General features: G+C 34.7%; 1 protein-coding gene across 2 annotated transcripts in view; it reads left to right on the forward strand.

Annotated features, from left to right (window-relative positions):
• The window catches only part of CUL3 (cullin 3), a 98,089-nt gene that overhangs the window by 60,720 nt on the left and 15,105 nt on the right, over positions 1-22,264 (forward strand). For both annotated transcript variants that reach the window (XM_030833807.3, XM_030833987.3), the window contains exons 6-13: positions 729-957; positions 5,192-5,337; positions 6,078-6,254; positions 7,453-7,623; positions 8,241-8,348; positions 12,675-12,799; positions 13,394-13,490; positions 15,185-15,319. In XM_030833807.3, coding sequence (XP_030689667.1) covers positions 729-957; positions 5,192-5,337; positions 6,078-6,254; positions 7,453-7,623; positions 8,241-8,348; positions 12,675-12,799; positions 13,394-13,490; positions 15,185-15,319 — 1,188 coding nt within the window. The remainder of the gene's footprint in view (positions 1-728; positions 958-5,191; positions 5,338-6,077; positions 6,255-7,452; positions 7,624-8,240; positions 8,349-12,674; positions 12,800-13,393; positions 13,491-15,184; positions 15,320-22,264) is intronic.

The raw sequence follows: 22,264 nt of genomic DNA on the forward strand, positions 1-22,264 counted from the left end.
TCCCTGTGCTATGCGGCAGCTTCCCACTAGCCATCCATTGTACATTTGGTATAAACTACTTTTTATTAAGAGAATGGGAAATGTTATTACATTTTGTACATAATTTATATTAATACATCTTTTATGTAATTCTTAGGTATATTTGTTAATTTTACTATGAGATTGAAGTCAGTTGAGCCAACATTTAAAATTTACTGGAATTTCTCTAAGGCTGGTGTTAGAAGACAAGATTAATAGTAACTCAAAAGCTCTATTTCCCAAACTTTATATATATTCCTTTGAGAGCGGGAGTGGGGTGGCAGGAGGACTTTAGTAACTACCAGTATGCCAGCAAAACTGTATGATAAACATGATGAATCTTTTTAGGCATAATTTTACAATAAAACAAATCAAAGAAGAATTTCCCACTCTCACTTGGGGTCAGATGCTTCATTCTATACTTTTGATCTTCACTGGCGTGTGCTTACTTTTTCTGCTATTTGGAATACACTGGCAAAGTCTGAAAAACGCTGCTTAAGGATAATGTATTAATTAAGTCTTATGTAAGTAATGCTTTAAAGGGTATAATTCGGACTATATGAATATATATAATAAGACAGTATATAAAATGTTAATAGTGCTTGGGATATTTAGTTTGGTTTATGAGAAACTGTAGAAACCCAGTTAAAAGCAGAAGCACATTTTGCTTCTGTGTTTTAAAAAAAAAAAATCATGCTTCTTATTTGCAGATGGAAAGCCAGAAATTTTTAGCAGAAAACAGTGCTTCAGTATATATAAAGAAAGTAGAAGCTAGAATTAATGAAGAAATAGAACGAGTGATGCACTGCCTTGACAAATCAACTGAAGAGCCAATTGTAAAGGTGGTTGAGAGGGAACTCATTTCCAAGCACATGAAAACTATAGTAGAAATGGAGAATTCGGGGCTAGTACATATGTTGAAAAACGGAAAGACAGAAGGTAAGTGTTAGCAGTTGAAAAATAATTAAATTCTTATAGTTCTACCAGGTTCTCAGTATTTTTTTTTCCTATTGTAGTTTATGAATGTCAATTTTCAAGAAGTTGTGGTGTTTGTCATTAATTTATCACTGTTGTTACTTTACACGTATTAATGAGGATTTTAGATATTCCTAGTGAATCAAGCGGCTTTTTTTCTTCTTTCATCTTAAGTCTCCTCACTTTTTGTTTTTCTTAACCCAAAAGGTAAGTTTAGGGACTTCCCTGGCGGTCCAGTGGTTAAGACCCCGTGCTTCTACTGCAGGGGGCACAGGTTCGATCCCTGGTTGGGGAACTAAGATCCCACAAGCCACACGGTGCACCAAAGGGGAGAAAAAAAAATAGAGGAGAAAATAAAAGAGCTTAAAAAAAAAGAAGAAGATTAATATTATTTATAAGGTCAATGATCCTCACCTATTCCTGTACTTTATATTTCTATACCAGGGTGTTTAGACTCTTCTTTCCCACACACTCTCCTGTAGTTTTTGTGATTCTTTTACAACCTGAAGTTCCAATCTTAAAATTTTTGTAAGCATTTCTTTGGGAGTTAGTTGTGGTAAGGGTACCAAAAATGCAAAAATATGTGTCTTCCATGTTGACATATTTAGATAAATTAGTAGATTGGATATCTTGTTATAGAATGAAAGAGGAGAAAGGAGAATTGCTTAAAAGTAAACATTTTGGAGGTAACTGTAACATTTACTCTTCTTGGCTATTTACCTGATTTTCCTAAAATGTTATTTTGTAACAAGTACCCAAGGAGAAATTGTAAAGAATGGTCATGTTGTCCTCTTCAGTTTCTGAAGATTTTCTTTAAAACTATGACTGGATAAGTCACTGATATGGTACTTAAAAATAAAAAAATTTGGTGCTCTTAGATGAAGTCTTAGCAATATTTTAGCCATGTATTTCTTATAAAATAAATGCATATTGCCTGTTGGGTCATGACATAGGTAGGGAATGGGAAAAAATTTTTTTAAGTTAATAATTTAAAAGAGGAGGATGTAAGAGGAGGGAAAACAAAGATGGTAAGCAGAGAGGTTGTTCCATTCTTTCTCTAGTGGAATCTTTGCCTTGTGTTTTCAAATGGTTATATTTCTATATATGTGCTAAGTTCCTAAAAAGTTGTATGTAAATTTATTGTTTTTATTAAACTAGAGAAAGTTACTTTTTAAAAGACCCTTCTGGTAAACCTTTTTTATAAAAGCAAAACAAAAATGATTTTTAAAAATGTTTGTCATGTTTTCTAAAATAAGCTACTCCTGGATGCCTATGGTCTGTCAGGGATTGGCAAGCTTTTTTTGTAAAAGGCCAGATAATAAATATTTTAGATGCTTGGACCAGACAGTAAACTACTCATCTCTGCTGTAATAGTGAGAAAGTAGGCATAGGCAATAACACAAACGAATTAAACTTGACTGTGTTCCTATAAAACTTTGATTTTTATTTTTCAAACATTTAAAAATGTGAAAACCATTCTTTGTGAGGTGTACAAAAACAAGCAGCGGGCTGTAGTTGGTCCATGGACCATAGTTTGATGACCCTGATCATTGGTCCCTGGCAGATAGGACTTTATGAAAAGCATTTTCCTTTACTTAAAATGAGAATCTATCCTTTTTTTAAAAAAAAAATTATTTATTTTTGTCTGCATTGGGTCTTTGTTGCTGTGCGCAGGCTTTCTCTAGTTGCGGTGAGCGGGGGCTACTCTTCGTTGCGGTGCGCGGGGTTCTCATTACGGTGGCTTCTCTTGTTGCGGAGCACGGGCACTAGGCGCGCGGGCTCAGTAGTTGTGGCGCGTGGCCTTAGTTGCTCCATGGCATGTGGGATCTTCCCGAACCAGGGCTCCAGGGTGTCCCCTGCACTACTGGCAGGCGGATTCTTAACCACTGCGCCACCAGGGAAGCCCTCAATTTTCTAATGTACTGTTTAGTTATTGAGTTAATGCTTTCTTAGTCACCTTGGGTGGGGATTATTGAGGAGGGGAGATGAAATGGGCTTGGAGATTAGAGGCTAGGAAATGTTTGATGGGGAGGTTGTTGAGCATACCTGAATTATAGTAACTGTAACCTGCATGGAGACTTGTGTTAAAGGCATTAAGTATACCTAACACATGGCAAGTGCTTAATAAGTGCATAAATAATGGAGTGTCAGAATAGCCACTTACCATAGTTTCTATTTAGTACTTAATGTTCTCCACAAATAAGCAGCTTTCTGTGATTCTAAATTAAATTTTAAAATCATGGCTTCAGTTTTCCTGGCTTTCCACTAGAAACCTAATTGCAGAGTATCTTTAATTATGCTAGGCCCTGCTCGTGAGCAGTATGTCAAGAATATGTCAGAGACACAGCTTCACCATTATGAAGCCAAGTATCTCATAAATCAGAAAGTGAAAAAGTTTTTTCCCACCATGAACGGAGGATGAGTTGGATTGATAATTAAATGCAGATAACATTATGAAATTAAGTTTGAATGGTATCATTTTATTGTTTTATGAAGTGTATACAGAAATAATGATATTTAATTTTTGAATGATGCATATTTTTCATTTTCTCTTTCACATTCTCCACTAAGCCATACATTTATTTATATACAGTGAATTACATATAATGAAATTGTATTAATTTACATACTGTTAAATATACACGTGACTAAGCAAAACTGTAACAACATAGGAACAAAGTAGACAAAGTTGGGAACTATTTTGTCATGAGGTATTTGATATGCCAAGTTTACTGTAGTATATATGTTCATAAATTATTGTTTGTAATATTTGTTTTTAACATGGGAAACTTGGTTGTAATTTATAACAAATGTGAAAAACTGTCAGATTTGCTGTGTGTAGATTATTTTGGACATATATTATTGATGAAAGCACTTTTTAATGAAATTTGCTTTTGAAAGTCATTGAAACAAATTTTGAAGCCCTTTTTGTAAAACTTGTGTCCAGGTATCTTTAAAATACATACAACTTCAGTTTTAAGATCTAAGTTGCTCTTATAAATGTAGACCAGGGTGGGCAAATTATAGCCTGTCTGCCAAATCTGGCCCACTATCAGTTTGCTTGAAAAAAAAAAAAAAATAATATTTCATTACACATGAAAATTATATAAGTTTTAGATCTCAGTGTCCATAAATCAAGTTTTATTGGAACACAGTCATGCCCATTCATTTATGTATTATCTGCAGCTTCTTTATGGCTACAATGGCAAAATCGAGTAGTTGTAAAAGAGACCATATGGTCCACAAGTTTAAAATATTTACTCTGGTGCTTTACAGAAAACAGTTTTCCAGCCACTGATCTAGAAACTGCTGTACTAACTCCATATTTAAAAGTTCTCAATCATAAAGCCTTTTTATATCATTGTAAAGTTTTGACACTATAGCCTCCCAGTAAATTCTTATTTCATAGATACATTAGACATATGGAAAGCAGTATTTTAACTCCACATTTTAATCTTGTAAAAAATAGAGTCCAGAGTTTTCCTTCTAAATAAAAACAATGTAGTGAGATAAACCAATTTTTAAAATATACATATTGGCTTAGGTCAACACCTGGGAAATATTAGGGATTGCTCTGAGGAAAATATTAAAGAACAGGAATTTGCGCTGTAAATTTCACATGAATTTTACCATGATGTGTAATGAAATAAATCCTAGTATATTTAATTTTATTTGTTGTCATGGTTGTCATTTGAACTCTTGAGACAGATATACTTAAAAATTATCTGTAAGACTTTAATTCGTTTTTAAATTTCTTCTTTATTACATTAACTGCCAGGTATACCACAGTTAAAGTTATCCTTTTGACAGTTGTTTTGCAGTATTAACTAGATTCTAGATTAGAATTATATAGGCTAAATTATGTAGGAACGCAAAACTTCAGTTTTCATTTTTTGTGACTATTATGCTGTTTGGACATCTCTTCCATGTAAACTAAAATTTGCTATGACATTTTATTGATGCTTTTAAAGTATCTCATCTGTAAGACGTATTTTGTAAATTGCAGTAATAACCATTAACTAGCTTTTTTTCCCTGTTTTCCTGGGGTTTTTTTTTTTAATAGTTTTTCATGTGGTCAGCAAATGATCATAATGGAGAAATAAGCTTCTTTAAGTATCGCAAATTAGCATGAACAGGGATTCAAATTTCTTTTCTTAATTTTTAATGTAGCCAATTTGTGTGTGTGTTCTGATTGCAGACCTTGCTTGCATGTACAAGTTATTTAGTCGTGTGCCAAATGGTTTGAAAACAATGTGTGAGTGTATGAGTTCCTACTTGAGGGAACAAGGTAAAGCCCTTGTTTCTGAGGAAGGAGAAGGAAAGAATCCCGTTGACTATATCCAGGTGAGTAAATACAGAAGATTCTCTTTATCATAAAGTAATTTTGACAAGTGCTAAAAAGGTCACTTTTACAAAGCTATGTAGTATGTATTTCTGACTTAATTTTTCCAGTGGTAAATTAATATGTAATTATCCTAAATATTTTAGAATTTTGGAAAGCATGTATATTTATATCAGGGATACAAACTCACCCACTTCTTTTCATTTATGAGCTTGTCTGATGAAGAAGTCTATTTAAATAGTCTCAAGAATGAAAGTTCTTTCTACTTTTTTGTATGCTTTAGAGTTCATATACTACCTTAGTGTGTTCAAGAAAAAATAACTGTTTTAGTGACTTTTTGGTTCAAGATATTTTGCTTTCAAGCAGTACAACAAATATATTACGCTCTCAAGTTTTTCATATTTTAATATGAATAAGCTTTCTCTATGTATTTTTAAAGCTAATTTTCTCTCAGGCTCACCCATTCAGTCAAGATAGAGGAAGGTGGGGAGAAAAAGTGAGGAGAATCTTTGGTTCATCTTTAATAGAATAATACATAAATGGAAGATAGAATACTTCTCTCACCACTGACATTTTTAACAGGCTTAGAAACAGGCTTGAAAATAGCAATATAGAATCTGTAAGTTTAACACTGAATGCACACATTTATTACCAGCAAAGTTAAACGTGTGTAGTTACACATGTATTGTTTATAGAAAAGTTATTATAATGTATCCTAAGTTTCTTTGTTTTTATTTGGAAGGGCTTATTGGATCTGAAGAGTAGGTTTGATCGCTTCCTCCAGGAATCGTTTAATAACGACCGGCTCTTTAAACAAACTATTGCGGGTGACTTTGAGTATTTTCTCAACCTCAACTCCAGGTCCCCTGAATACCTCTCATTATTTATTGATGATAAGCTGAAAAAGGGAGTCAAAGGGGTAAGTATTAATGCATTTGAAAATACATTAAGTTTTATTTGTAGATATAAAATTAGGAAATATAAAATTAGGGAATTTTGTAGATATAAAATTAAACAGTCCTCCTTTGCTGTGCTTAAATGTGCACTGTGATATTTGAAAGGATTGTTTCAAGTATTTGAAATGGTCAGAAGTACTTTGACATTTCATTGAATGTGTAACTGGCATCAAAAACAACTACACATCCATAGACTTGAGATTGTGAGGGTTAGATATGCTATAGAGATAATAAGGAACTAGAATACAGCTATCCATGTGGCACATAGAATGTTGCTTGCTGTCACCTGGTTCTGGGGGTTACGTATCAAACAATACTTGAGTGCCAAAAATTTGAAGGCACAGACTAGAATAGGTATCAGAAAATAGTTCGAAAGCATGTATGGAAGCTCAGTTTCAAGCCTTTATAATATATCTGGGATCTTGGAAGCTCACTCCAGCACAGAAAATCAAAATAAGCAGATTGTGATCACACGTGAATTGGTCTTCTTGACTTCATCTTGGGATTTGTGAGACAGAAGGGCAAAGCAACAAATAGGTAGCTATAACAAAGAAACAAATAAGAGGAAGATTACTAAGGACACCAAATAGAAAATACACAGCTGAGTAGTCTACCATATTTTTAATATAAGCTTAATACAACCTGCCACAGTATCATCTTGCCCTTATTTAAAAGATTAGGGGCAAGAGTCCTTTTTACTTTTGGAATTATAACATTATTACCGTTCTGGTTGCACAATTTAGATTTTGAATGAGCTTATATAAAAATATCTGTCTTATGGCCATGTAAGTTTCTGCCTACATACTATGCAAGGGCATGGTAAAATTCTTTTATGTGATTAAAATTTCATTTCTTCTGTTCTCAGTCATCCTTTAATCCAGCCATGTATCACTTCATGCCTCCCTTTCAGAGGTAGCCCACTAGGGAGTGGAGCTCCATTCCAGCCCCTGATTAATGCTGCACTAGATGAGGATTTAAGAGTCGTGCTACTAGATAAAGTAGGAGGCACTTTCTCGCACTAGATCCCTCCTTCTGACATATCTCAACCAGATGTTTATGTTTGTTATCAAACAGTGTTTTTAAACTATTGATGAACTGTGATGCTGTTTTTGTAGAACTAAAATTGTGTAATTGTTAAATTGTCTTTTCAATGGTTTGCAGCTAACAGAACAAGAAGTAGAAACAATATTGGATAAGGCAATGGTCCTTTTTAGGTTTATGCAAGAAAAAGATGTATTTGAACGTTACTATAAACAACACTTGGCAAGGAGACTTCTCACAAATAAAAGTGTTTCTGATGACTCTGAAAAAAATATGATTTCTAAGTTAAAGGTAAGGTGTATTTAAGATGGAATGGAAAAAAAAAAAGATGGATTGGAGTGCACGTCACTAATGATTATCACATAATTGAGCACCAGCAACATGTGACTGGGAAATACTTAATTGATTTAAAATACTTATTTCTCTAAATTAATAAAACTAGATTTTTTTGAGCAGGCTGTACTTAGATTTGTTCAAGTTCTGGGACATTCACAGTGTGCTGGAATTTCTCTTGGTGTGGCAGATACATTCATTCATGGAGATCTGGGGGAGGATTAGTACAAGGGAAACAATAAAGGGAATATCACCATATAGTTCTGTTTCACAGAGTGTGGTCCACAGACTACTTGTACCCATATCACCTGATATGAGTGTTTCTTGCTGAAAACATAAGAGTTCTGAGCACTGCCTTCAGTGAGGTTTATGGGAATCTCAGAGAGTCTGGGAATTTGCATTTTAAAATAAAATTCTTGGATTAATCTTAATCACACTGAAGTTGGTATCCACAGACATAGAACAACTATTGGAAAGATTTAGGAAGGATGACAGTAAGATGGAAGAGTTTCTTTGTACATTTTCTAATAGTAAAATCCATCATTTATTTGTGTATATTTGTTTTTCTTCCACAGACTGAATGTGGATGTCAATTCACATCAAAACTGGAAGGAATGTTTAGGGATATGAGCATCTCAAACACAACTATGGATGAGTTCAGGCAACATCTACAGGCCACTGGGGTAAGATTCTTCATTAATTTCTACTTATGTAAATGTGTTTATGTAAAGTCTTCTGTAATGGGCATTTTCATCCAATCAGATAACTGAATTGCTGGTGTTATTTATTTTTTAAAAAACTTTTATGGAGTATAGTTGATTTACAATGTTATATTAGTTTCAGGTGTACAGCAAAGTGAATCAGTTGTACATACCATATATCCACTCTTTTTTTTTTTAGATTCATTTTCCATATAGGCCATTACAGAGTATTGAGTAGAGTTCCCTGTGCTATGCAGCAGATTCTTATTAGTTATCTATTTTATATATAGTAGTGTGTATATGTCAATCTCAGTCTCCCAATTTATCCTTCCCCCCACCCCATGTCATTTCTTTAAATGCCATTAGTGACAACATATGTATTGTCTGTGAGTGCTTTAAAAATTATTTCTCCCATATAACTGCTTTTTCTAACTATTAATCTTAAAATATTTTTTCTTATTCTTATAAAACTTAGTTTATCTTCCCCACTTGAAGGAATATACTGAAAATTTAATAAATAGTGATTCTGCTGTTATAACCATTTTTAGGTTAGGGAAAGAAGACCAGGCTTATGCAAGCTTACTGAGTTTTAATGCTCTTCCTTTTACTTTACCCCAGGATGGTGCTATCTTAGAATTGTTACCTGATTTTCCTGTACGTCAGTATTCTTATTCATCTGAAATGTCAGGATAAATGGGCCTGACATCCTCAGGGTCGGTGGAGGGTGAACTGAGTATAAAAACACTGATGCTAGTGTGTTATAAATGTGGTTTTGTATTGTGATTCCCAGAAGGCAGTAAGCTGCAACTTATATGGCCTTGGAGTCCAGTGGGGTTTTGTGAAGATTCAGTGGGGTTTAATTAAGTTCAGAATTTTCCCTTCTCTCTTCTTTTTTTTTTAAACTGTTTTTCAACTGTAACTTTAAGTTTAGAGAACTCCACATTTTTTCTTTAATGTTTTCTTTCTCAACTGACAGTATACTACTTCATAATTAAGACATGTCACAACCATTTAAAAAAAAATTGGAGGTCTTTTCTTTGATATTTAAATATAAGATCATCACTTCTACTGGTCCCATAGGTCTCATCACAAACAAAATATGTGAAAATACCTAATTCTGTAGAAATGGACATTTATATATATTAAGACATTCTGACTCAGAGGGACTTCTGTTTCCTCTTTGTTATAAATAGTTGTGTGATTTGCCTCGGATGTTTACAGTGGAGAAAGGCTGAGAGCAGGAAAGATAGACTCTGTGATAAATAGAAATTTGAGTGGGCAGGGACTGAATAATGTGATTATCCTAGATGTTTTTCTCTTTTAGATTGTTCAGGGATTTGTGCTTCATTCTGTCTAATGCATTGATAAAATCATATTTTCATATGGTACATTTTTTGTTTTTTTTGTTTTTCTTCCACTAATGTTACACATATTTAAGAGCTATAAGGAGATAACCTGGTCTGAATAAATGCTGTATTGAAACCATGTAAAGGAATGTTCCCGGATGTGTCCAGAACCGTTACTATTTTTTTAGCTGTCTGATTACCTTATCTGTGGTAGTTGAAGGCATTTTGATAAGAAAATTACGGTCTTTATTTACTCTCGACCACTCTCTTGCACTTTTTAAAAAAGAGGGAATGATTGTTCAACGTGATCATTTCATCAGATTGTTTGCTTTTGTTATTTTCTATTGTTATGAAGTTGTGCATTTTCTATTCTTTCATTTTGATTATTCAGATATATCCTGCACTTTATGGTGGAATATTTGTTTCATAATTTGTTATCCCAGTAAGTAGAGTACTTATCAAGATGTTCAAAGTTGTATATCTGCTAATCTGGTTGCAGCTTTCACTTTGTAAGGCCATTATTCGCATGCAATTATTGGCTATTTTGTAATTGTTTAAACTAAGGATCTTAAGCTTTATGTCTCCTAAGCCTTAATCTTCATTAGAAAGATTTGATGAAAAGTGACAGAGGAATCAAAACAAATCTTGAACTTTCTGAAATCTTGGAACCCTTTTAAAACATCATCAATCCTCAGATAATTCTCTGTAACTTTCTTGAAGGTTCTTGGCCTGTTTAAATATACCAAGAGAATGACTCTTCTGTTTACTTTCAGAAGTCATATTAACAAGTACTTTTCTTAAAATGCTAAATACTTGTATATTTTATTAGATAAGTCATATTTATTATGCTGAGGGAAATTTAAGTGTGCATTTCTTTCCTGTGTTTTACTTTAATGGGGATAGGAACAGGAAAACCACCTTGCTATCGTATTTCTGTTTATTTATATCAGCAAATCATATCACATCCAGACAGACTTTTCTGGTACCTCTGTTTCTGTGTACTTGTCCCTGGCATGTGCTATCTTGGAAAATAAGCTGAATGGTTTAAAAATATTACTAAGAGGGGCTTCCCTGGTGACACAGTGGTTGAGAGTCTGCCTGCCAATGCAGGGGACACGGGTTCGTGCCCTGGTTCGGGAAGATCCCACATGCCGCGGAGCCGCTGGGCCCGTGAGCCATGGCCGCTGAGCCTGCGCGTCCAGAGCCTGTGCTCCGCAACAGGAGAGGCCACAACAGTGAGAGGCCCGCATACCGCAAAATATATATATATATATTACTAAGAGAGGTAGAAAGAAAAGGTCCAAACCATTAGAGTAATAGTTCCTTGAGGTTCTTTCTTTTTCTTTTTTAATAAATTTTATTTATTTATTTATTTATTTATTTTTGGCTGTATTGGGTCTTCGTTGCTGTGCACGGGCTTTCTCTAGTTATGGTGAGCGGGGGGCTACTCTTCGTTGCAGTGTGCGGGCTTCTCATTGCGGTGGCTTCTCTTGTTGTGGAGCACAGGCTCTAGAGCGCAGGCTCAGTAGTTGGGGCGCACGGGCTTAGTTGCTCCTTGGCATGTGGGATCTTCCCGGCTCAGGACTCGAACCCATGCCCCCTGCATTGGCAGGCGGATTCTTAACCACTGCGACACCAGGAAAGCCCTCTTCTTCTTTTTTTAATTTAACAAATAACTCATTGTTTCTGTGCCAAGCGTTTTTCTAGGCACTGGTTATACAGCAGAGAATAGACAAAAATCCCTGCCATGTTGGAGCTTACTTTCCAATCTGGGAGACGGATGATCAACAAGATAAGTAATTACATAGCACCTTAGCTGGTGATAGGAGATATAGAGGAAATCTGTAGCAAGGAAGAGTGGCCGAGGAAGGCCTCCTTTAAAAAACGACATTTTGAGGAAAGACTTGAAGATTAGGGAGCAAGACGTGGAGATACGGGAAAAGAGATGAAAGACTTCATTGTCTTGGGTGGATTGAACCAAGTTGTGACCCCCTTCCCAATTACAAGTGTACAAACAGTTCTCAGCCCCTTCTCCATTCATCATCTAAGAGTCTGCTGTGATCATCTCTCCTATGTGTCACGTAAGATTTCTGGATTCAGTTTCTTTAAAATAGAGTAAATCATTTATTAGATATTTATGAAGAAATCTGAGTGTGGAATACTTCTTGATATTTATAAACTCATTTTTCTCTTTAAAGAATTTCTATCACTAAATCATCCAGGTTACATAAAAATGGAATAATGGTTTAAAACAAGCTGTGAATATTAAAAATAAAGATATTTCCCCCTTTAGAATTTCTGCTGATGTGTTTTATTTTTGTTTTCTTAAAATTGTAATTTATTTAAAAAGAAAAAATATCTAATTGTGATGGTAATGCTAGCATATATTTTGTAGAGGTAGTCAAACATTATGCAAATGCTTATAGAGCACCTGCTGTGTAGAACTGGATCTAGTGTCCTATGCAGAGGACAGAGGATAGAATGTGAGCTGCATGTGAAAGCATGGAGGTTATGGTCAATATAGTTGAAATGTGACTGGGATATTAGAAATGTGTTGTTTCTGTGTTAAGATGGTAAAAATGTTTAAAAGCTGAGATGAAAGGTATTATTCTAGAATTTTCCCTAAAATGATACTGATAATGGCCCCTTGATATTTTATCTGAAAAAAATCTTGAGGACCAAAATCTCTGTACTTTTCAATGACACCAGTAAGACTTTGTTCATATGCTAGGAACTTTGATCAGTATTGTAAATTCAGCATCTGAAGCAATAATTATAAATGTGCCAGGATAGTTAAAATTAGGAAAACATTGGATGAGTGTAACTTTTAAGAAGATGTGTTTTATTTGCTGAATGTTGGATATGGAGATAACTACTTTGATAACTCTAACACAGTGTCTGTATGGAACAGATAACACATCCTAGCTAATTAGGGGGGAACATTTTCTTCTCTTTTCCACAGGTATCTTTAGGTGGTGTTGATCTCACAGTTCGGGTGCTCACAACAGGTTATTGGCCCACTCAGTCAGCCACACCAAAGTGCAACATCCCACCAGCACCAAGACATGCTTTTGAGATATTCAGAAGGTAAATGTAGATCAGACTTTGTATTTCTAAGTACAGATTGTCCAGAATTTAGATAAATTTGAGCATTCAGTAGTGTCCCCAATTGAAGGGGTATATACTCCATTTTTTAAATCTCATGTTATCCTTTATGCATTTAATATGTAAGGGTGAATTGCATAAACTTTTCAGAGGAATATCAATCTGCTTTCTTCAGCATTAGTGCATGGTTAGGAGTATATTTTGTATTGTTGATGTCTGACACTAGCTTGGGGTGACTTGCTTATTGGGTTAACTGTGGAGAAAGGAGGTCATATAAACAGCGGTGGCTGAGCAGCAGCCAGGGGCAAATAAATGTACTGGTGGAAAGTACTTAGTGTGCTACCTTTATCACTTAATATCTAGCTAAGTTTCTTAGGTCTGTTTCCCACCCAGCCACCCCCACCCCTTATTTAGGGCTTCTTTTCTGTAAAAAAAAATTGGAACTGAACTTGATTCCTAAGGTTTTGTTTAGCTTTTAAAGTCTCCCTTGCATATATGTTTGTTAAGGGTTGGTAGTTTATAATTTCACATATATAAATTACATGATTCTCAAAAACATGGTTTGATTTGCTGAAGGTTTTACTTAGCCAAACACAGTGGTCGACAGCTCACACTCCAACATCATATGGGTTCTGCAGATCTCAATGCCACCTTTTATGGACCAGTTAAAAAGGTAAATATTAATAGTTTGAAGGTATTTTTATTAAGTAACTTAAAATTAGTCTGCAGAAGTGATTTGTGATTTTTGTTGACTTAGATAAATTATTTATTTCTTTTATTTCCTTACCTGTTTCAAATATTAAAAAGAGGGAAACTTCGGCTTTGATTTATTGATTTCTGTTCCCTTAGTTGCTAACTTCATTTGACAATATGAAGACTATACCAGTAGCCTTCCTTATGGAATAAATAATATAATTACATGTTTTATTTATAAGATTAGATTTGAGATAATATTGCATAAAATAATGGATTTGAGGGCATACAAAGCCATGAGTTCCTTTTCAAAATTCTCAGTCTCCTATAATCCTTATTTCCAATAAATTGAAACCGGGAAAGCTAACACGTAAGATTTGTGAAATGTACAAAATGTTGCTAAAGTGATTATTTAAAAATTAACAATAGAGGGGCTTCCCTGGTGGCGCGGTGGTTGGGGGTCCGCCTGCCAATGCGGGGGACGCGGGTTCGTGCCCCGGTCCGGGAGGATCCCACGTGCCGCGGAGCGGCTGGGCCCGTGAACCGTGGCCGCTGGGCCTGCACGTCCGGAGCCTGTGCTCTGCAGCGGGAGAGGCCGCAACAGTGAGAGGCCCGCGTACTGCAAAAAAAAAAAAAAAAAACATTAGAGAAGTGCCTTTATTTAAAGAAGTAATTGCTTTTTTATATGTAAAATTGTGAGGTTTAGAGTAATAATATACTTCATTGCTTGGTATAAATCAAATCAGGGTCATTTGGCTTAAAATGGCAAAATAATAAAAAGCTTCTAAAAAACATTAAAATACCTAAGTTGTCATCTTGGCAGCAAGTAACAGTTTCATTAAATATTTTAATTAAAATCTTACTTGTCACTGCAATACCAAAGTTTTTTTTTTAATATTGTTGAAGATGCCTATATACATGTTCTAATTTTTATATTTAATGAAGTGGGAAATAGTCCTTAGAGTTCAGTTAGTTGAATAATGTTTGACACTATTATATATTTAACTGTAAGTGGGAAGGTCAAGGATACATACTAAAGAACTCAGCTTTTAATTATTGCTTTCTTGTTTCTGTTTTAAAGGAGAGGGTTTTTTCCTAAATAATCATGTTATCTTTTGAGGTTTTATTAAACTGATCAGTAGGTTTTAAAAACATAATTCATATGTTAATTATTGAGGACTGAATTTCTACTTTGTACTTCTAAATCATAGAGCAGGAATAGGCTTTAAGGATGGCAGAGGTTTTTTCTTCCCATCCTATGCTATTATTTGAACTCTTACCATGATCAGACCACACAGAAAGAAACCTAATACTACTTCAGGGTAGTAGTATAATGGCAGTAGCATCTTATAAGTCCATTATTATCCCATTGTGTACTGTTAACATAATTTTAGTTATAAATATAAGGAATTACTCATTACTTGCTCAGATACATTAAAATGTTCATAATGGAAAAAATGGGACAGTCCTAAATAAAGACTTTGTATGTATGTATACACACATATTTACACGTACACTTTTAAAATAACATTTCCTTTTTATATAGGAATGAGTTTATATCATTTTGTTAAGGGGAGGTTGGGCATTACAGAACTTATTTTTCAAATATACTGTTAAAGTTACTAGGAGATAATTATATCTTGTTTCTATTTTTATATTTAAAAAATTAAACAGGAAGATGGATCTGAAGTTGGTGTTGGAGGGGCACAAGTAACTGGCTCTAATACGCGGAAGCATATATTGCAAGTCTCCACTTTCCAGATGACCATATTAATGCTCTTCAATAATAGAGAAAAATACACATTTGAGGTATGGACTGGTTATGTGAATTTTAACCAATTGTTTCTGATCCTCACCCGGCATTTGGGTTGTTCTCAGATCTAGACTGTAGTGAATAGAGCTATATGTTTAACTTTTTAAAGAAGTTGCCAAACTGCATCCCGAAGTGATTTTTACCATTTTACATTACTGCCAGCAAGTGTAGGAGAGTTCTAGTTGCCCCACATCCTCTCCAAAATTTAGTATTGTCTTTTAAATTTTAGCCATTTTAGCTGGTGTGTAATTGTACGTATACATTGTGGATTTAATTTCTTTCCTTGACTAATAATGACATTGAGCATTTTTTATTTGTTCATATGCCACTTATATGTCTTGTTTGGTGAATTCTTTGTTCATATCTTTATCGGGTTTTTTAAAAGTTCTTTACAAATTCTGGATACAAATCCTTCATCAAATCAAATCTATGTTCTGTGAATATTTTCTCACAGTCTGTCACTTGACTTTTCATTTTCTTAATGTTATGTTCTAAAGAGCAGAACTTTTTAATATTGACGAAGTCCAGTGGCCACTTTTTTATGTTTATGGTTCATGCTTTTGATATCCTATCTAAGAAATTATTGGCTATCCCAAGTTTGCAAAGATTTTCTTCTAAGTGATTTATAGCTTTAGCTTTTACATTTAGGCCTGTGATCAATTTCAAGTTAATTTTTTTGGTATGGTTAGAGGTAAGGATTAAGAATTATTTCCTCCCCACACATAGGTATTCAGTTGTTCATTTCAGCATCATTTGTCCAAAACACTAGTCTTTTCCCTTTGAATTACTTTGAGCCCTTTATTTAAAAAAAAAAAAAATTCAGTTGACCATATGTATGTGGGTCTATTTCTGCACACTCTGATCTATTTCATTAATTTCTATGTCTATCCTTATGCTAATTTTACACTATTTTGATAGTGTCAACTTTCTTTTTTTTTCTTAGAGTATATATATTATAATATACTTTTTATTTCTCCCATTAAGTCATGATTTGATTGAATTAAATTCATTTAGTCTTTTCCCATACCTTTGATGAGTAGGTTGGAGTTGAAATGAAGATCATGTGATTTTTAGTAAGTTTAAAGATAAGGAATGAATATTTTAAAAAGCTGTAGAATTATAGCCATATTTATACTTAACTGAAAATCAATTTTCAGACATAGGTGAATGAATATAGGAAGAAATAAGTTTAAGTTTGAAATGAAGAGCAAGATTAAATTCTAGGCCTATTTTAATACTCATCTCCATATTCCCTTTTTGTGATGATGATAAATAGTTAAGAGATGACTGTTTTTATGTGATATACCTCAAGGAAATATTTTGAAACGTAAGTGTTTTATTTTTACGTCAGTGGCTAAGCCAAGAGGTTTTGCTCTTATAAATTTCCAGGCATGTTTTACCTAGGGAATAACTTTAAGTTTCAAGCACAAGTTAAATGTGATTGAGTTCTAAAGAATATTGATTAAGTAAGTATTGAGTACCTTACCCAAATATTGTAAGCCTTGTCAGACAGGTGGAATTGAATTATCTTTAACAGCTTGGATGTTTTAATCTGCTGTTCTCACGGATAATACATTTTAAACAAAATAAGCTACTTGATAAATGCTGCAGTTGGTTTTCAGAGTCCTGCTTTATAAAGAGCTGGCAAAAATAGTGGGATAAACAAAAACATAAATTGATTTTCTTAAGCCATTATTGGAATTGCTAGCTTCCTTTTCTCGTCCCAGTCAGCTTGCGATCAGTGAGGCTAGTGAGCAGTGATTTAGGTAGAAGGTAAAATTAAGTAGAAAATTCCTGTAATATTTTAAATTTTAGCTAAGTCACAAACCAGAAGCCTGAGCATAAGTGGCGTATGTAAAATGCCATTCCTATGGCTCCAAAACCTTCTGGCTGCTTGCATCTCAAACCAGGGAATAGTGAAAAGGCACATGAAGTTTTTTGTCTTTACTCACACTATGTGCTTATAGTCAGTCTGCCGCATAAGTTTTGTTAGACATCTCTTTTACAGAAATTGCCACAAATTAGAGGAGACAGTTAAAAGTATTTAACTATATAGTAACTACTAAAGGAAGCTGATCTCTTATCTTTGAATATTCTTTCTTTATAAGTTCAGTAAGATGGTGTATTCATTATTTAATGCTACACAACAGGTCTCAAATTCATGTTTTAAAACAACCACTAACAGTTTATTATCTTTCGTGGTATCTGTGGGTTGGGGATTCAGGAGGGGCTTTCTGGGTGGTTCTGGCTTGGACTCGTTCGTGAGTTTAAGATGTCAGCTGGGGCTTCAGTTGTCTAATGTTTGTCTAGGGCTGGAAAATGCTATCGGTATGCGCCTTCTTCCACGTGGCTGGCAAGTTTGTTTTGGCTGTTGGTAAGAGGTCTTAGTTTTTCTCCACATGGGCTTTACCAAACATGGCTGTTTGATTGTCCTTGCCTCCTGGTGGCTAACTTTCCCTAGAGCAAGCGATCCAAGAGACCCAGGAAGAACCTGCAGTGCCTTTATGACCCAGCCTTGGAAGTCACGTATCGTCACTTCCTTATTTTGTTGGTCACTCAAGTCAGCCCTGGTGCAGTGAGGGGACCACACAAGGTTAAAACATACCAGGATCATTGTGGGCCATCTTGGAAACTGCCTACGAAAGGTGACATTTATTGTAGTGTCACATTTAATCCATAGTAGTCAGGCTACTCAGGCTTTTTCCTCTTTTTATATAGTTTTTGGAATGAAGTCCATATTGTGATTTAGAACAGCTAAAATACGGAAATACATATAGTGGTAATCTGTACCTTAGATTTTTAGTAATAGCATTTAATTTTTGAAAGAGGTATGGATATTAATACATTTTTCTGAATGTTCTTTATTATACTTTTCAAAAATTTCTGAGAATGAGTCTGAAATATAAAAGCTAATTGTAGACAGTAGCAAAATTAATGTCAGACAGAATTTGAATAGAAAACCATTAAACAGCAGTGGTAATTGATATTTCATTGAGAACTTATGTCAGTAATGTGGCATAACAATATATGAAGGAAAATGGTTGGAAGTACAAGGAGAAATAGACAATTCCACAGTTACAGAAATCCCTCACAAGTGTACTGATTGACTATATGATAAAAAAGAGGGATATAGAAGATTTGAATAACACAATTAGCAAATTAAAATTGAAAGCTATACAGGGAACTTTAAACTCAGAAAGCAAAATACACAAATTGTTCTTGGGAAATATCTGACGCTGGCATAACCTTATTACTAAAACTGAACAAAAAAGAAAGGGAAGCTATAGGTTATTCAAAATAAATACACAAATCTTAAGTAAAATATTATTAGCAAGTTATATTCAGCAGTCTATTGAAATAATAATTCAGTCTGTCCAAACAGGGTTTATTCCTGGAATACAAAGAAGGAATTTGTTAACAGATAGTTACTGAGATTTTATAATAATAATAAAATTAACTGATCACCTGCTATATTACCAGACATCATTTCAAGGAGAAAATCAATGATTTCCACAAATGTGCAAAAAGCACATGAGAAGAGTCAGTCCCCACTTCTTATTTCCAGATGGGAGACTCTTAGCCACCTAAGAATAGAATGAAATGCCTAATGGCATATGGGTGTATCTAATGAGAGACCTAAGCTTTAAATGAGAGACCTAAGCAAACAGTAATTAGTAGTAAAATGTTAGACACCTTCCCATTAAGGTTAGGAAAAATTTAGGATACCTGCCTTTACTACTGCTATCCAGCCTTGTTCTGCAGGTCCTAATTAACACACTAGGAAAGAAAAAGGAATGAAATTTATAAATATCAGGAGTTGACAAAGTTTGTCGACAGTATGATTGTCAGCTGTAATAATCAACTGAGAAATGAGAGTTTGGTTGAAAAGTTTTTCTATAAATCATACTTACTGTAAGTCAACTTTTCTCTACATCAGAATTAATCTGAAAATGACATGAGAAAAAGGATGTTTTAATAAGAATCATAATCTTTCTAGGAATCATTCTAACCCAAAAAGTAGAAGACTTAATCGAAAAAGGCAATAAAAGAAAAGAATATGGAAGGGTAAATGTACCTGAAAGGGAAAGCTATGTGTTATAAAAGACTTTTTTTTTTTTTTAAGTCACCTATAAATTCAGTGAAATGTCAGTCCAAATCTGCGGAAGATTTCTTTTCTGTGAAACTTGACAGGCTGATCCCAGAGTTCATCTGGGCAAGAAAATGCACAAGAATAGGCAAAGAGGGGCAGGGATTTGGGAGATGGGAAGGCCCAGTAAGAGGGAAAGGAGTATGTCTTAATACCCAGACATACCTCAAAGTTAAAATGGTTTTTAACATGTGTAGACAAATAGGTCATTTGAACAAAATAGTCCAGAAACAGATGAGTATATAGAGAGGTTTTTGGAATGCGATATATTTACTATTTCTAATAAACTAAATTAAAATAACTGCTACTTCATTTGTGGGAATGGAAGGAGAATAGTATGGCGAACTTAGTTCCATATGTCATATCAAATGTAAAATCAAATTCCAGGTAGATGTAAGTACAAATCTATAAATGTAATAGAAAAAAACAATATTTTGATAAGCGTGATATAAGTAAGGCCTTTTTTCAAGCCTGTTACATAAACCACAAAGAAAAAGACTGACAGATTTAACCAAGTAAAAAGTAATAAAACATGTAAATGATGAAATAAGTTAAAAGAGAAGATAAAGAGTCTAAGAGAGGGCCTCCCTGGTGGCGCAGTGGTTGAGAGTCCGCCTGCCAATGCAGGGGACATGGGTTCGTGCCCTGGTCCGGGAAAATGCCACATGCCGTGGAGCAACTAGGCCCATGAGCCATGGCTGCTGAGCCTGCGCGTCCGGAGCCTGTGCTCCACAGCGGGAGAGGCCACAACAGTGAGAGGCCCGCATACCCCCCCCCCAAAAAAAAAAAAAAAAAAAGAGTCTAGGAGAAATTATTTACAGCAAGTAAGAGTATTGAAAACTGTAATACATAAAGAGCACCAGTAAATCAATACAAAAACAGTTGAATAGAAAAACGTGGAAGGAATATGAATAGATAAAGCACAGAAGAAGAGTTACAGATATCTTGTAAACATAAAAAGATGGTTTTTTCTCCTATTGGTTATAGAAGTACAAATTAAAATAATGAGATAACATTTTTAGCCCAATAGATAGGCAAAAGAAAAAGCCAGTTCTCTGTTTGAAGGTAGAGAGAATGAATACTTGAAACTGCTGTGAAGTTAAATAGTTAAGAAACTTGAAAGGCAGTTTGTCACTGTCTGTAAAATCTTTATAACTCTGAGGAAACAAGTACATTTCTAGAAATCTGCTTCAGAAACCTAGCTCTTGTACTCAGGCAGAAATGCACGCTCCGTCACAAAATTGGATACCATCTCAATCTCCATATTGTGATAGAGCAGTACTATGGAATTCCTGTAGCTTTAATGTCGTTATGCAAACATGCAAAATCATCAAGAAATTAATGGAAGAATTCATATGGTGTGATCCTGTTTATATTTAACACTGATACTAGTGTACAGGTAAGTATGTTAATGTACATACATGTATATGTGTATTTGTATTCATATGTGTGTGTGTGTATATGTGTGTATGTAGATGTATTTTTAAAAATGGTATAGAAGGATGAACATTGAATTGCAGTACAGACATTTCCTGACTTATGGTGGTTTGACTTAAGATTTTTCAACTTTATGATGGCACAAAGCAGTACGCATTCGGTTGAGGCTGTACTTTGAATTTTGATCTTTTCCCAGGCTGGGATCAGCAAGCTGCAGCTCTCAGCTAGGTGATCACAAGAGTAAACAACTGATACACTTATCACCGTTCTGTACCCATACAACCATTCTGATTTTTACTTTCAGTACAATATTCAATAATTACATGAGATATTCAACACCATTATAAAAAATAGGCTTTGTGTTAGATGATTTTGCCCAACTATAGGCTAAGGTACGTGTTCTGAGCATGTTTAAGGTAGGCTAGGCTCAGCTAGGATGTTCAGTAGGTTACACGCATTAAATGCATTTTCAGCTTATTCAGTACTATGAGTTTATTAGGATATAACGCCGTTGTAATTTGAATAAGATCTGTAGCTACCTCTAGGAATGATCTGTAGTTGTTAAAATACCACCTAAGAAGGTATTTCCGGTTCTTTGACTATGGTTAAACAATAATACATGTAAATAAGTCACTTTTATCATGTACATAATAATTACAGTTAACATTCTAATTATTAGTAGCACCTATTTAATATGGTGGGATTAACATTTATATGTCTAAAGTATGTAGACATGCTGAGATCATTTGAAGCAAGGGAACATGCATCGTCATCACTAAAGGTCACATTTCTTTCAGTTTCACTTACCTGACAGTCCTTTAGAAAAGCCTAAACTGTTCTTCAGAGACTTGTGAAAGGGAGAACAACTCTCTCCAGATCAGTTACATACTCTGAATAACACCATCTTTATACCCACTCTTCCTAAGCTCCTTTTGAGAAAAAAACATCTTTATACAATGTGAATCAAAATGATGTATCCTAATACGAAGATTTGCTGCACCATACAGTACTGTAGATGTGAAGGGACTAAATCATATACATGTACAATTCTCTTACTGTCCCATTGACATAAAAAGAATATAATGAGGGCTTCCCTGGTGGCGCAGTGGTTGAGTCCGCCTGCCGATGCAGGGGACACGGGTTCGTGCCCCGGTCTGGGAATATCCCACATGCCGCGGAGCAGCTGGGCCTGTGAGCCATGGCCGCTGGGCCTGCATGTCCGGAGCCTGTGCTCCGCCACGGGAGAGGCCACAACAGTGAGAGGCCCGCGTACCACAAAAAAAAAAAAAAAAAAAAAAAGAATATAATTTAAAAGTTACAGATTCACTCTTTCCTGAACTGCTTTTTTTTTCAGTAT

This window comes from Globicephala melas, chromosome 7 (assembly GCF_963455315.2).
Source record: "Globicephala melas chromosome 7, mGloMel1.2, whole genome shotgun sequence".
NCBI lineage: Eukaryota > Metazoa > Chordata > Mammalia > Artiodactyla > Delphinidae > Globicephala > Globicephala melas.